Here is a 16,331-nt window from a genome sequence, read left to right as displayed (position 1 = left end):
ATATGTGGTGCTGAGAATTAAACCCAATGCCTCACACATGCCAGGCAAGTGCTCTACCACTGAGCCACAACCTCAGCCCCTACTATTGTTCTTGATCTTCCATCCCTCAATCTGCTGTGTACTTTCCATGTGCCAAGCAGATATGGTAAGTGCTTTTCATACCTTATCTCTATGAAAATATTATGAGTTGGTTGAATTTTCTATTTTGTAAATGAGGAATATTGGAAGCTCAGTGGTTGACCCAAGTTTCCCAACAACATAAATGTCAGCTAGATATGAACCAGATCAACCTGACTCCATGGGCCTTGCTTTTCCCTACCAACTGGGTTGCCTCTGAGTACCCAGTGGTTTGTTCTGCCTTGGATTCAATTATTCTTTCTCTTTCTTTGACATATAAAAGATTTCTTTTTTAAAAGTCTAAAAGTAGATACACAGAAATATTAATAGTGATTATCTCTGCATGGTGAAATAATGAATGATTTTTGTTTTCTTTTCCATACCTTATATGTCCTGAATTTTATGAAATGAACATTTATTACTTTTTTTAATTTAAAACATAATGACACTCTTTCTAAATAACAGCAATGATTTTTTCCCTGCCACAGTACTATGGGTGAGCGTTTAATGAAATTTTACTATTGCTTCCCACCTTCCTCCATCACATTAATGGAAATCTTTAAAATTAGAATTATTGATGCTTATTTTGCTTACACATGATCTTAGCCATAAAGACAAGAAGTGAAGATTTTGCTTAAAGTTCACAGAACCCTTCTGACCCATTAGGAGACATGTGTGCTATAGCATCATAGAAGGTGTGTTCTCTTTTTCCCTCAACTCCTCACTTTATACAGTTAACTTCTGAGGTGAAAACTATGCATGGCAAGATGAATGGAAACTGTTGATATATCCAGAGAGCACTGGAAATCTGGGCACATTATACTCTAGAAGAAGAGAGGAGAAATGAAAGGCTGAGATTGGGAGCACCTTCACTTATAACTGATGTTTCTTTTATACACAAACATGTCAGTTCCCTTCCCCTTTGCTGTTCAGTTGACCACAGGCATGTATCCATTTAGCCTTCTCAATTCTCCATCATTAAACTAGAAATGCTTTATTAGACTGGACTTGTACAAATTTTATATCCTTAGAAATTGACAATATTTCAGGACTATGGAAAGTGTTAAACAAATGCCTTAAAAAGAAACAGCAAAAAAATAAGCATAACTTTTAAATCCCCCGTTAGAAAATTTTTTGTTTTCTATAATTTTGAATTGAACTGCTTTTAGGTTGTATGTAGGCTTCTAATTAGAAGAGAGCTATTATCTCCATATAAAGATTTTAAATTGCCTAATAAAGGATTTTTAACTACCACTACACAATCCTGTCCAAACTCAGTTGTATACACTTTTATGGCAGGAGAACATGTGGGGGAAAACCATGACCCTGGCTCTGTGCCCATCACCTTTTGCTTTGCAGAGTTTGGTTGTTTGGCTTCTGCCCGTGTTCACTTCTGTATGCCATGCTGCTGGGTACTACATCAGAACTGGGGCACCCCTTGGTCATGCCACTGTAATACTTAAAAGGCACTGACTTTCCATCAGGCGTCTAGATGACCACACAGTAATTTATTGGGGTGCCAAATGGTGTCCAGGGTTACTTTGTACATGTATTTGCCAGAAGTAATGCTCTTATTCCAAGGAGATGGTCCAAAGCTCTCAGTAGACTTTCCATATGCAGGGATTACCTATCCTTTTCCTCCCAGAGAAGAGGTTGCCAATCCTAAGAAGTAAGATTTGAAGTTTAAATGTTACTTGAAAAATTAATACTGGAGTCAACTTCTGTGTTCCTTTGATAAAATCTGCTGAATGAGAAGTGACGTTATTTTAATTCTGTAGTTTTGAATAGACCCTTAGATATTTGAGTTGTAATGGACTCTAGTGATAATCTGTGGTAAACTTTATTTTAAAGATAAGCATTTAAACTTTTTTCAGTTGTGTTGGCAAATAGAGTTGTTAAGAGTCAACTTTCTGAAGTCTTCTAGCTTTACTCCTGTTAGGAACATGATTATAGTATTGTCTACCACTGTTTTAGTCACCTCTTTCACCACTAAGACCAAAAGATCTGACAAGAACAAATCTAGAGGAGGAAAAGTTTATTTGGCTTTCATGGTTTCAGAATTGATGGATGGCCTACTCCAATACTTTGGGCCCGAGGTGAGGCAGAACATCGTAACAGAAGGATGTGGAGGAGGAAAACAGCTCAGCACATGGCAATCAGAAAGCAGAGAAAGACTGTTCTGCTTACCCGGAAGAAAATATATACACCAAAGGCACCCCTCAATGGCCCACCTCCTTCAGCTCTACCCTGATGAAAGTAATTACCCAATTAATTCCTATCAGAGGATTAATGCACTGATTAGGTTACAATTATTACAACCCAATCATTTCACCTATAAACATTCTTACATTGTCTCACACATGAATTTTGGGGGCACACCTCAGATCTAAACCATAACACTCACCCAAATGTATAGAATCTAAAATAGATAAATTTAATCAGGAAGCCATAGTGATGAAGCCACTGGTACTCTGAGTTGTTTTTGCAATTTCTTTGTTATATATTTTATTATTTAAAATGGCACTCATTAGCAAATAAAAATCTAAAATGGGAGCCACACATATAAATTAAAAAGTTTCTAGTAGCCACGTTAAGGAAAGTAAAAAGAAACAAATGAAATTAATTATTATAATATATGTCACACAATATAACTAAAAGAAGATAATGTAAACATGGTCAACATAGAAATTATTGAGATATTTTCCATCTTATTTTTCTCACTCTGCACTTGATGTGTATTTATACTTATAGCACATTTCAGTTTAAACCTGCTACATTTCAAATGTAGAATAGCCACATATGGCTAGTGGTTCCCATATTGAGTATCACAGATTTAGCACATATTCACTTAAATTTTCAAATATTATGGAAGCAAACATATTAACATAGAAAAAAATATTTTAGAAAGAGTTCTTAATACATTTATTTAACTAGAAAAAGAGGGTAAATTGTTGAACTTACTTAAATAGGTCAAAACAGTAAAAATAGCTATTACATGGCATCCTGCATCCCATATGTTGTTAGAAACATTGCTCACATATTAATAATTATAAGGTAAAAATTAGGAGAAATTAGAACATAGCCCACTCTCATTCTACTTAAACTAGGCAAGTTTTCCATCCACAGATGTGTGTGCCATGATGATTCTCACACGGTTATGTTGACAAAGGTTCCCAGTAGCCACAGCTTTCTAGAGGCACAGTTGTAAAGCCCTGGTTATCAGCTTGAGAGGGTGAGAGGCAGGTAAAATCCTCCAAAATTGAATTATTGCAGTAGAAAGACTCTTAAAAGGTGGGAGAGAATACTAATGGTGGTCTGAATGTTTGAGGTTAGCAAAAAAAAAAAAATTATAAATCATCCACCTTAGATAGATTCATTATTGACGTATTTGGGACAGGAGTCTTTTCTGTGCTATTTCCTCATTTCCTGAAACTTTACATGGAAAAACCTGTCTTTGAATTTCATTGAATCAGGATGAGTTGTTTTTACTTTTAAAGACATACTTGGTTTGAAGTTTTGGAAAAATAGCAGTCAGTCTGTCTTCATATAGTTTGTGTCATTTCTCTTAAATCTCAGTTCACTTGCCCTTACATTACCTTTAGTCAAAAAAGAGAGCTGTAGAATATAGTAAGGATACTATTTTCTTTGTTGATAAAACATTTATAAAAAGTTGCAAGGTAACATTTCAGCCAGTGAAACCAGAAAAACCTTTTAGTAAGTACATTTATAAAGCTGTTTTTAAGTATATAGGTTTTGAGAGAGGTAAATTAAGGAAAAATTATAAATCCTAGTATATCATTTCTCCGTTTAGAGCCTTAAAAATTGATTTTTTTTAACTAGGGCATCATCATGTATAATACTGGGGTACATTTTAACATAATCAAATATGCATGGAATATAATTTGCTCCCATTCAATTTCCAGTATTTCCCTTTCTTTCCTTCTTCCCTCCTCCTTTTCCCCTTCCTCTACTCTACTGGTCTTGCACCATGAGAGAAGACATTCCACCCTTGCCTTTCTGAATCTGGCTTATTTCACTTAACATGATAATCTCCAGTTCCATCCATCTACCAGCAAATGCCATAATTTCATTCTTCTTTATGGCTGAGTAAAACTCATTGTGTATATATACCACATTTTCTTTATCCATTCATCTGTTGACAGGCACCTGTGCTGGTTCCATAACTAGGAACTCCAGTCGGAATGGCAATTACAAGAATACAAACAAATAAATGCTGGCAAGGATACGCGTTTGTTGGGCGGGGGTTGGGGGGATACATTCATACATTGTTGGTGGAAATGCAAATTAGTACCACCATTCTGGAAAGCAGTGAGTGTGGAGAGTCCTCAAAAAAACTAAGCATGTAACCACCATATGACCCAGCTATCCCACTCCTCGGTCTTTATCCAAAAGAACTTGAATCAGCCTACTTTAGTGACACAGCCACATCCCAATGTCTATAGCAGCAGTCCCATTTCTGTCTATAACAATCCCATTTCTCCTACCCCTGTCATGAAAACCTTAGTGAGTCAATCTTAATTTCTTGCCTGCTCTATCTTGGATTGATTTCTAAGAGATCTTTCTTCATTTTTATTTTTTGGCACCCAGGAATTAAATAGCTTTAATTACTTGGATCTGTACAGACTTGCTGACCTCTTTAACCTCACTTTGTTGGAGAAAGCAGTGATCGATTTCTTAGTGAAACATCTCTCTGAACTCCTGAAGAGCCGACCAGAAGATGTTCTAACGCTTCCTTATTGCCTGCTTCAGGAGGTCCTGAAGAGCGACCGCCTGACTTCTCTGAGTGAAGAGCAGATCTGGCAGGTAAGGGAGCTCTGCTTGGGTCCTCTGTTGGCATCAAGAGTGCGTGATGTTATTAGAAGTGAAAGGATTGACACTGTACTGTTGTACATATATAGAAAGAACCGATAAAGAAAACAGAAATTATTGAGAAGCAGTGACTATTACTTTATCTGGTTTGGTCCTCCATGGGGTCAAACTTTTAGAAGCCCTGCTCCCTTAATGGGCACATGATTGGAGAATGCCAGCCCTTGAGGCTCCCAGAGCTCAGCTCGCTGTGGGTGGTGTGGCCTAACGTAAGGGACTACAGGTGAGATTCCTCGGACTCACTGTGGCTTCCAGAAACTCTAACCCAGACATGTTAGAAAAAGGGAAAGGAGTGTTTTGTTTTGTTTTGTTTTGTTTTTCCTTTGTGGGGGAAATGTTTCTTGAACTGAAGATGAGAAGAATGGATTGTAAAGTGATATGTATGCATATTCAAGGCAAGTGGAATCAGAATAAATTCTGGATTTTCTTGTAAACAATTCAGAAATGTCTTTATTGAATAGAGAACAACTTGGACCTCGAATGAAATGAAGTTCTGGAAAACTCTCCTTTTTTTTTTTTCTGGTTCATTCTGAGTTCATTGCTACTTTCCTAAGCCCTGCGTTTTCGTCTGACAGAACATTCTTTTCACATTGTGTCACTACTTTGTCTAGTAGATAGAGGGATGATTTGTGTTTTGACATCAATTATCCAATTTGAATCCTCTTCTCATTCTTTTTTTTTACTTTTTTTTTTAGTTGTCAATGGACATTTATTTATTTATTTATATGTGGTGTTGTGGATCAAACCCAGAGCCTCACACATGCCAGGAAAGTGCTGTAACACTGAGCCACAACCCAAACCCCCTCTTCTCATGCTTGAATATCCACCTGGTGCCTTTGGGACACGAGACCATGCTCCCCTTTCCTCTAATACTGTCTGTCTCACTCTCTGAAGCAATGGCTACCAGGGGTGCCAGACTTCAGGATTTCCTGATCATTTGAAAAATAGCTAAATGCAGAGTGCATGGGAATAGTTCCAGTGCTCTGTTGGCTAATGAAACAATAAGTTCCTAAGATCTTATCAAATATATTCAGAGATTATTTTAATTCTGGCAAAAACCGAGTCTTGTAGAGCTGTTAATTATCCAACCATCTGATTCTATTGGATGATGATTCCTGATGCCTCTTTTGCTTCTTTCTTTCTATGATTTTCTTTAATCAGAAACCTCCTTCTTCATTATTTGGAATAATAAGAGCTACCTCCCTGATCCCAAACTCTTTGCAGCCTTAGTGAGTTAAAGAATAGCTATTACCAGTTCCATCTTCTAGATGATGAAATCAGGCTTCAGTGTCTGACTCAGAATTAGAGCCAAGCCAGCCTTCAAATCCAGTTCTGCTGACACCTGCCCTGTCTCTCCACTATTCCATACACTGTCTTGATTTTTTAAAAATCATAGTTTTTTGCTATTTCTTGGGTATTTCTGGGGATGTTTATTTAAGCAGAGATTGGAAGGGTCATGAGGATATGATTTTAGTAGACATTTCAAACATAATCATCTGAATTTACTTTGGCCAATTCACAGTGGGAAATAGCCAAATTTTCTTCATTTCCCAAGGGAAAAAGAAAGACTTGGGATGAACTCTGTATTTAATTTTTCCTAACTGAGTTGAGATCTGAGTCCAACCATCCTTGTGGCATCTATCTCCTATTGTAGAGAATAAGAGAAGCACTGCCAGCAATCAACATGGAAATGTGCAGATGTCTGAGTGTCAAGAAAATTCCATACTGTCCACTTAAGAGTTATCATAATTGCCTCTCTAAAGGTTACTAATGTTATAATGTAGAATTTTCAAAACTGGTTTCTGCTGCAGGCAATAGTTATTTTTCAGAACTGGTACTCAAGGAAGAATTAAAAGACTCACATAAATATTATCAATTTAGGCATTCAGCAGGCAATAAGAAACTGTTTTTGCTTTATCTTAGTAACTAAGTAATTCCCTCATACTCAACTCAATAGAGAAAAATCAAATCAGACCAGCTATATTGCCTCAAGTATAGTTAAGTTCATCATTTTTGCTGAGGTTATACTAGTAATGCAATATACCATGGAAGAATCTAATATTCAGCCCAGGGTGAAGATTGGGTATGCCAGAGGATTAGTGTCAGGGTGCTTTATAGAAGTGAAACTTGATGGACAGGCTGGAGACAGATCTACAGAATCTCATTAAATAGCTGAATTGTTCATTACGAAACGTTCTCACTGTAATAAAGTGCTCATTGACTTTGACAAATCCCCATCCCATGTCTTAAAAAGAACAGTGAGGCAGAGGGTGTTGAGGAGGAGAAAGGAAATTGGCACAAAGTAGGACAGGTAATAGCAAAGCAGATGGAAGGGTAGTGCTATTTGATTAATATGTGAAACCGGTAGCTTAGGTGAGAGCACAGTAAACATGCACTGCATTTACCCAGGTGGCAGTTACACTGTGGGCTGACAATGTAATCTGGGACAATCCCTTTTTTGGTGAAAGTCTAATTTTCATTATTCTCCAGACTTCACACAGTCTGGCTCTGAAGACTTGTCATAAGAATCTTCAAATTATCCTCACTGAACAAACACTTTTTTTTTTTTTTTTTTTTTGCTTTTTCCTTTCTGCTGGTACTTACCCAGTCCCTTTCCTTGATAAAATGTGCTGTAAGCTGCAGTAACCATACCATTCTGTGAGTCCATGAGTCTGTAAAATGCCCCAAGATTCTGCTTTACTTTTCTCTTTTTCTCCATTTTTCCCTCATGAACAATTATTTTCCTCTTTTCCCTAAACTACTTAGTCTGGTGGTTAACTTTACTCTGTGTTCAGAGGTAATATAAAGACTTGTACCACAGTCATACCTTAGATGTGTAAGGATATAGAAGTACTCTCCGAAAATATTGCTTTTTTTAAAATTCAGTTCAATTTGGTTCAACAATTGAGTTTTGTATGTTAAGACCAGTGATTTCTCCCCAAAGTGGCTAGTGGTTACTGGTTGCAAAGAAAGACAAGGCTGATGGGTCCATTGGCACATGCTCATAATCCCAGGATTTGGGAAGGCTGAGTCAGGAGGATCACAAGTTCAAGGTCAGTGTCAGCAATTTAGGGAGACTATCAGTAACTTAGTGAGACCCTAGGATCTTAAGTTAAAAAGGACGAGGTATGTAGCTCAGTGGAAAAGTGCCCCTGGGTTCAATTCCCAGAACAAGAAGGAAAAAAAAAAAAAAAAGCAAAGAAAGGCAGCTAAAAATGAGCATTAATTATGAGGCATGAGGTCACTCATATTTTTGACCTGGTGAATCTCCACCAGTTTTATTTTTCTTTCATGGTGTATCTCTAATTTAGAACTTTGTTTTGATAGGGTCCTGTTAAGTATCTTGTGTTAGATTCAACATATAATTTCAGATACTGAGCTGAGATCCTGCCCCAAGTGACTGAGTGATAGGAGAAATGAGGAAATGCTGGCAAAAGAGCACAAACTTTTATTTATTTATTTATTTATTTATTTATTTATTTATTTATTTATTTATTTTTGTAGTGCTGGGGATTGAACCCAGGACTTCATGCATGCAAGGCAAAGCACTATACCAACTGAGCTATATCCCCAGCTCAAGAATACAAAACTTTGAGTTATGAGATGAATTAGACCTGGAGATTTAACATACAACTTGGGTGGAAATGAATATGTTCATTAATTTGGTTGTGGTAATCGTTACATAATATGTACAGGTATCAATGTCACATTGCACACCTTGAATATATACAATCCAAATTTGTCAGTAAAATAGTTTGAATAGAATTTTTTTTGTAATTTTGGGGGATCAAGCCCAGTTAAATAGTTTTAAATAAATAAATAAGCCAGAATATGGCAACTCTTCATTTAAAAGAAAATCTCAGAATGAAATAAGGAAATTATTCCATACCACTCCAACACTTGAGACCTGTGTTCATTTTCACAGGAAGCACTCCCAGTCTTACTTTTCTTGTCAGGAAAGTATATCCCCTGCCTCTTTAACCTCAGATTCTCTTTCATCAGATTAAGAGGAAGACTACCACATTTCATGAGAGTATAGTTTATAGAAAATGTCTTAATATAGCATAAATGCTTAGACAAACTAGTATTAGGGAAGGTTTGGATTTCCATCCATCCATTAGTGTTTTTTGAGCATCTATGAACTGCCCTAAACCATTCTGGAGTTGATGGCAGAGAACAGGTTTGCTAACCCCATTTCCCTGTTCCAGAAAAGGGATCCTTATGATTTTAAGACAGACAACTCTCCAAGTTATTAGTTCATCTCTGAAATAGCAGAGTATTTTGGAATAGATAGTTTGTGGAGATAAAAGTGAATATTTCTTGAACACCTATTACAGCCAGGCATAGTTTTTCAAACTAGATCCATAAAAAGCTTTACCAAAATATTGAAGATTTAGCTAGAGAGATGTATTTTACTTTCATCTCTGAATGTGGAAACATTTTTATTTTCCTTTGATTATTATTAATTTGCTATTTCCCACTTTTAGTAGGAAAGACTTATTATTTTATAAGAACAGTACTTTCCTTCCTTGGTTAACCTTGGAATCCTATAAATTAATTATTATTAAGTTGCTATTTCCTACTTGTAGTAGGAAAGGACTTTTATTTTGTAAGAATAGTACTTTTCTTGATTACCCTTGGGATCTTATCAATGCTTTTCTTCCTTTATTAACCTTAGGTTTGAGAGCACCTCTTATTTATATTTGGAGCCTAGCTTTGCCTGGACTTATGTGGATAATAATAATAAACAATTCATTGTATGTTGTCAAACAAGGTCAGACCTCAGCAGAGAGTCTGTTTTATCCTAGTTATGTCCCATTTTAATATGTCAAACAGGGTTCATGTAATCTGTTTGAGGGTTGGGTGTGGGGGTAATCCTGTTTACATTTGTCTTTGATTATCTACTCCCAGAGGTTTAGGCTGAACCCATAGTGTTTACATTGGGCACTCCATAAATAATAAATAAAAACAATAATGCAGAGTTTTCATATTACAGTGTATTGAATGGATAGTAAAACGTCCTGCTATTCTACATGAGGCTGTGGTATACAAAATGAGTTTGACCTTTTAAGGACTGCATTTTCCGTTATATTTTTGTTGGAAATTTGCTTCCATAAATTATATTGTTAATGATATATTCACTTTATAACTCTAGGGACATAATTGTTTAGAGTGGCCAACAACCTCTAAATCAGTGGTTTTTTCTTTGTTTGTCTGTCTTTTACAAGCCCCTCCTAGGCTTTTATCTATACCTCAAAATCATCCCCTTTAACGGTTTGATTTAATCATTTTCCTCAAAAGGAGTACCAGTAGGTGAACCCAAACAAAAAGCTACTAGCCCTGTGTTGTTGGAAAATAGAGGACACTTGTGATGCATTTAGCTTTCATCTTTTATCTCTTGATGATAAATTGACCCACATGTACCTCTGGCCTAGGAGAAGCAAGTTCTTTAAGCAGTGCTCTATGTTAAACCATATGATATTTCTAATTTGAATACCACATCCCAGTTTGAGAACGCTTCTGCATTTATTATCGCTCTGTTTCTCCAATGATACAAGCAGGGAAATTGAGATAACAAACTTAGAAGTGAAATTCTTGTCCTCTAATTCTTGGGCTCTGTTCATTTAGGTCCATATCTTCTAAATTTACTCAAGAATAATGGACACAAAGATGCATCAAATTAATGCTGTGCCTTTCAAAAAAAATTAAGAAGTGCTTGACCATTGGCTTTCCTGGTGTCATGTACACATATTGAAAGGATGGTGGCCACTCGGCCTGCCTCCATGTCTGTGTCATCTTGCTGATTCTAATCCTTTGTTCCATGCCACATGCCTCATTTATTTTTTTCACTAATTCCTAGTCATTCTTGAGTACCTACTCTGCTCCACCTATCCTATTGAGTCTCTACAGGATGGGTGCTAGAGTCAGTAATGGAAAGGACCAAGGGAAGGGGCACTGCTTTCATCAATCTTGCAGTCTGATGCAGATCTTTCTGCCTGCTTCTTTCCCACTGTGCCTCATTGCCTCCCAGTGGTGATTGATTTGTGCCAAGGATTAATTTGCTAATTTGGGACATGTTGAAATGATATGGCTACAATGCAAAGTGAAATGTTCTTGTTAGGATGGTTCTGCACCACCCAGCATCCCTTTGTCTTTTCTTCAGTGCCTTGTTTATTGTTAAGTCTCATTCATGTGCATACCCATGAGAAAGTTGCAAACTTTTCTCAATCCATGTGGTATAGTGCAAGTTAAAGATAATTAGATTATGGGCAATATTTAATTTAAAAATGCTATATGTCCTTATTTATATCTTCATTTGTTTATTTATTGTGGTGCTGAGGATTGAACCCAGAGGTGCTTTACCACTGAACTACACTCCCCAAATTGTTTTATTTTTTATTTTGAGACAGAGTCCCGCTAAGTTACTGAGGCTGCCCTAAAACTTGCCATCCTCCTGCCTAACCCTTCTGAGTCATTTGGATAATAGGCATGCTCCACCATGCTCAGCTAACGTTCACATTTTAAATGCTAGGACTTTGAAAACTAAAAATGGTATAAAATACTGTGGCCTGAGAATTCTTATCCTCAGACAAAATTGTAGTCTTTCATCATGTTCCCCTCCTTCCTCAATCCTGTTTCATACAGGCATTGTAATATCATTACTGTATTTTTTCCCAAATAAGCATTTTTATTCATGATATCTCATCCTATGTTTTTTTCTTACTATTCTTTTTTAAAATTATATATATATATATATATATATATATATATATATATATTGTTTTAGTTGGACACAACACCTTTATTTCATTTTTATGTGGTATAAATTTGTCCCATTTCTCAGTTTTCTTCCTGAAACTTCTATAGTTCTTCCCAATTACATAGTCTTTTATACAAATGTGAGTGAGGAAATCTCCATTTTCTTCTTAGTAGATGGTAGTGAAGAGAATAAACAGTGGCTGCCTTGCATCCCAAATAGTGCTGCCCAGAGGGTGTTTTATCTTCTAAGAGCCCCCAGCTGGACACTGAGTAATGCTGCTATTTCGGGGCTTGGCGCTGGAAACTGCCAGAGTGTGTATTTAGTCCTTCCCCCCTTATCTACGTGTAGTTAATTCCTCTGTGAGGATTCATCCCAAGTAGCTTGAATAGTGGCTTTGCTGCTGTTTGTCTGGGCTGTGTGCCTTTGTGAGACACATGACACGTTCATTTCAGAGGGACTTTGCTCCAGCTAATCCTCAGCACTAGAGCTGAGCGTTGTCAAGTAGCTGTGAGGGCAGTGATTATCAGAAATTACAGGAGACCCAACTTGTATTCAGGTGCTGTTGTTCCCATGAGTTAATAGTTTCTTTTTCTTTTTTTCTTTTTTTTTTTCTAAGAATGAGCACAACAGAACAAGGTGATTTATGAGATATGACATATTTATGTTCTCTGCTTCTAATTTTCATTGTGATTCATGTTGTTTCCAGACTGATATTTTTGTTGTTGCTGCTGTGAGAAGGAAAAAGATGACTGGAGAATATTACTTATGCATTGGTGGCCTGCAGTAATATTGCTGCTACCTGGGTTATCAGGGACTTAAAAATAAAAACCCAACCATAAGCTATATATGAGGTAGAAACCCTGAGGCTAGGCACAGAAGTCTATCAATAATAACAACAATAATAATTCTTTTCAAGCCTAGAGAGCTTCATATTTTAAAGCATTTTTACACATATTTCACTAGTATCTCTCATCAGCCTCACAAAGGCTAATGAGGCAAGTTTTATCCAAATTTTGACTAATGAGAAAACCATAGTTCTCAGAGACTTAGAAGCTTGCACGTTTCATTTCATGGTATAGGCGTAAATGGAGGTCTCACTGGTATTCCCTTGAAATACACCAAATCTCTTTAAAAAAAAAAAAATAACCTCAAAGTACCTTATACATCTTGGAAGTCAGAGGTTTTTATATCTTACTCTATAATGAATGGGTCAGCCATAGATCTCCTAATAAATTACCAGTTTTCATTTTCACCTGTTGTCAACTTTGTGGGAAACTGCAAAATGACTTCAATAAAAGTAGTACAGGAAAGTATTGCTAAGGGTCTTTTTTTTTTTTTATCACAGCCCCAAGATTTGGACTCCAGATGGGTTGATGAAGAAGAATGGTTAGAGAATTCTAGCAGAGGGAGGGAACCCCATTCATTCCTTCAAAGTACAAGATGGTAGAGTATAAAACAGGAAAGTTGATAAGGGAGAATCACTTTTAAATCCTATGAAGAGATTTAAATCAGTATAAAAGAGAACCTGGAGCACCATTATTTATGTTGCAGTGATATAGACTGCGTGGGAGAGGCTGCATGTTGTTATCCCTATCTGGGACTAAAAATTGCATGGAAGGAATGGAAATTATTAATCATTATGTCTTCATTTTTTGCCCAATATATTGAAAACTTAGAAATTTATGCTGCAGAAATTGACAGTTAGGTGATGGCTTAGATATGGGGTTTAAGAGAAAAGGAGAAAAATATTAATTTATTGACATTGATAAATGTTAGTCTCTTCCCAACATAAATTAACTTGTGGGCCCATGTCCTGCAATATTAGGCCAATTGAGGGGGCATGGTGTTCATGCTGGTTGGCTGTGTCAGACCACAGTGGATTCCTGTTCCAGGCATTCTAAGGGAGATCTAAATTTCCCTGTGGAGTGGCTTAGAGGCCCTGGAATTATTCATATTCAAAAGGCATGTCTGGAGAAGCCTCAGCATTTATGTTGGACACTGATGTCCTTACACACTGCCTCTCTACCTCTGCTCTAAGCCTTTTGTTACCAGTAAAAATGAAGAACATCTGGACTAGACATACCTTGAAAAGTGACTATTCTAAGATAATAACTGGGGGGGACCATTCATTGTTAGCTTTAATTCTTAGTCTTCTTTTTTGCTCATTGTGCACAGTCAACGGTGATGTTCTGCTCCCAGTCCCACCATCTCTTTTGTGTTATTTTGAGTAGCACTTGGAAGTATTGCAAGGAATTTCTGATACTCTGGTAGAGAAAGAATACCCAAGAAGATGAATCCTTTTGGAGAGGGGGAAAAAAAAAAAGATGTCAACAGGTTCTAAAGGCAGACATCCAAGATTTCTAACATTGTTCCCTTGGTTTAGAGAAAGTATTACAAGTTGGGGTTGGTAAGTCTTACATGTATTATCTATGCTTTAAGGACAGAAACAATGAGCCTTGCATGCTAAGCTGAATGGATGTATCTTCTTTGTGTTCCTGTTGATGAGAAATGCCCACACTCTATCTCCTCTGGCCACACAAGGAAATCATGTAATTAAAGAAGTGATGGATGGTATGCTAAAGTTTAAACGTTTTAGGAAGACCTATCTTATTAACACTTTAAAACAAGTGAGCATAATATCATTAATTTTGATTAATTCATTTGCTCTTAATACAGCTTTTAATTTGTAATTCTATGTGAATTACAATGTAATTTGGCATTAATTATACTAAATTGACTGTAAGTCAGCCAATCACAATGGGAAATTATTCACAGCTGAAAGTAAAACTAAAACTCTCCATCCAGACACTTAGCGAAGAGGCAAATACACTTAGGCATCCCTCTCTGGCTATGGATTGACATTGGACTAAAGGATTGCTTATTCTGCCCTCTGCTGGGACTACATACTCTTTGGAGTGAAAGCCCCATATCCAAAACAAGGTAAATAATAAAGTAAACAAAGGGATTGATTCATCAGGTTTTTCAGTTCCCCTGAAGAATAATTTCGTTCTTCTCATGTAAGATTTAGGCAATGTAGAGGGGGCAACACAGTGTTTTAGAATGATTAATCCCACATCCCTAGGATTCTGAGGGCTAGAATAGGAATTTACTCAAATCGTTCTTCCTTTCATCTTCAAATTTTGTGAACGAGCCAGGAAATCCTGTTTTAAACTTACGTGCAGTCAGAATCCTGAAGCCACCCCCCATTTGACCTATACACAAACTGCCTTCTAGGCAGAAGGAATTCATGCCTTAACAAACCAACCTCACACTGTGAGAACTAACTCCTCAGGAGCTCATGGAGTGTGTATCATTGATAAAGCTTGCTGGTGGTGCCTGTGAACACACTAGAAGTAAAGCAAACTGCCAGAGAAGTTGGGCATTTGAGAAAGTGGGAGAGAACAAGGATGGATTTGGAAAATATATGTGTTTGAACCGTTTGCCAGATGTCTTCCTTTGAAAATTATCTTGAAAACAAAACTAAACTTTGAGATATTACAGAAAGTCATAAGACAGATCTCGGCAATATTTTGCTTGAAGCCTATCTGCATGTAGGCAGAACTGTGAATTTTGTACATTCTGGGTTTTGTACATTTGTGGTCAATAATTGACACATAAATGAGGTGTAGCTCTTAGGAGGCAAATTTGGCTAACTATTGGATGGAAACTTCAAGGCTATTTTTTAATGACATTTCTCTTGCTTTGTTAACTATATACCCTTGTCTCATAATTCCAATACACTATTAGCAAATAAATTGGCCTAAATTTTATGATTAAAAAAAAAACTACTCTAAATCCTGAGTCAGCAGCCACCCTCTACTGTTTTGCAATGATGCTGACCATAGTTCAAAAGGACATGATCTGAAGCACCATAATCCCAAATGTTGAAATCAGGCAAGGCCCAAATCCCCCAAGTCTACACATACACACACACACACACACACACACACACACACACACACATACATATATACACTTGCAAAGCATATGAATATGAATCTTTGCAGTTGAAAAGCTTTCTTTTGTTTTGTAGTACTGTTCTAAGTCATAATATTCCTGTGATTAACGATTTGATCTTAAAATTAAAGATGAAAATAGAAATTAGAGGCTTACTGTGTTACTCCAAGCATCTTTTCCAATAATTCCTAAATATTTTAAGGATTTTAATGTCTATGGTTTGTTAACAAAAACAACTATGTAAATGTACCATTATGCCATTATACCATTTCAATTTTATCTAAATCCTTTTTATATCAAATTTAGCCTGTCTTATCACAGAACTTTTATTCCTGTCCTTCCACATACCTTTTTTTTTTTTTTTTTAATATAGGCATTGGATTGGTGGGGTCCAGTCTCTTCCCTACTACTTGGGGTTCCCAGTGTGGCTTCAGGTTCTTAACCAAAAACAATTCCCATTTGATGCATACTCTCTGATGAATAAACTCTTTTGAGATCTTGATGGGCATATTATTCTTCAAGAACAGTAAGAATTCTGGGAGAAGAACTAATACTAAAGTGAACTGAGCAGTGGGGTTGAGAGAAAACATTTACAAGGATTCCTGTCCTC

At 36.6% G+C, this 16,331-nt stretch overlaps 1 protein-coding gene across 1 annotated transcript in view; it reads left to right on the top strand.

The window, feature by feature from the left end:
* Klhl32 (kelch like family member 32) overlaps positions 1-16,331 on the top strand; it is a 188,641-nt gene that overhangs the window by 129,861 nt on the left and 42,449 nt on the right. Inside the window, exon 6 of the mRNA XM_076859907.1 lies at positions 4,726-4,941. Within this exon, the coding sequence (XP_076716022.1) occupies positions 4,726-4,941 (216 nt within the window). The remainder of the gene's footprint in view (positions 1-4,725; positions 4,942-16,331) is intronic.

Source organism: Callospermophilus lateralis, chromosome 6, assembly GCF_048772815.1.
Source record: "Callospermophilus lateralis isolate mCalLat2 chromosome 6, mCalLat2.hap1, whole genome shotgun sequence".
Lineage (NCBI taxonomy): Eukaryota > Metazoa > Chordata > Mammalia > Rodentia > Sciuridae > Callospermophilus > Callospermophilus lateralis.
The sequence above is the reverse complement of the archived record's forward strand: the minus strand, read 5'-3'. Positions and strand labels throughout refer to the sequence as shown.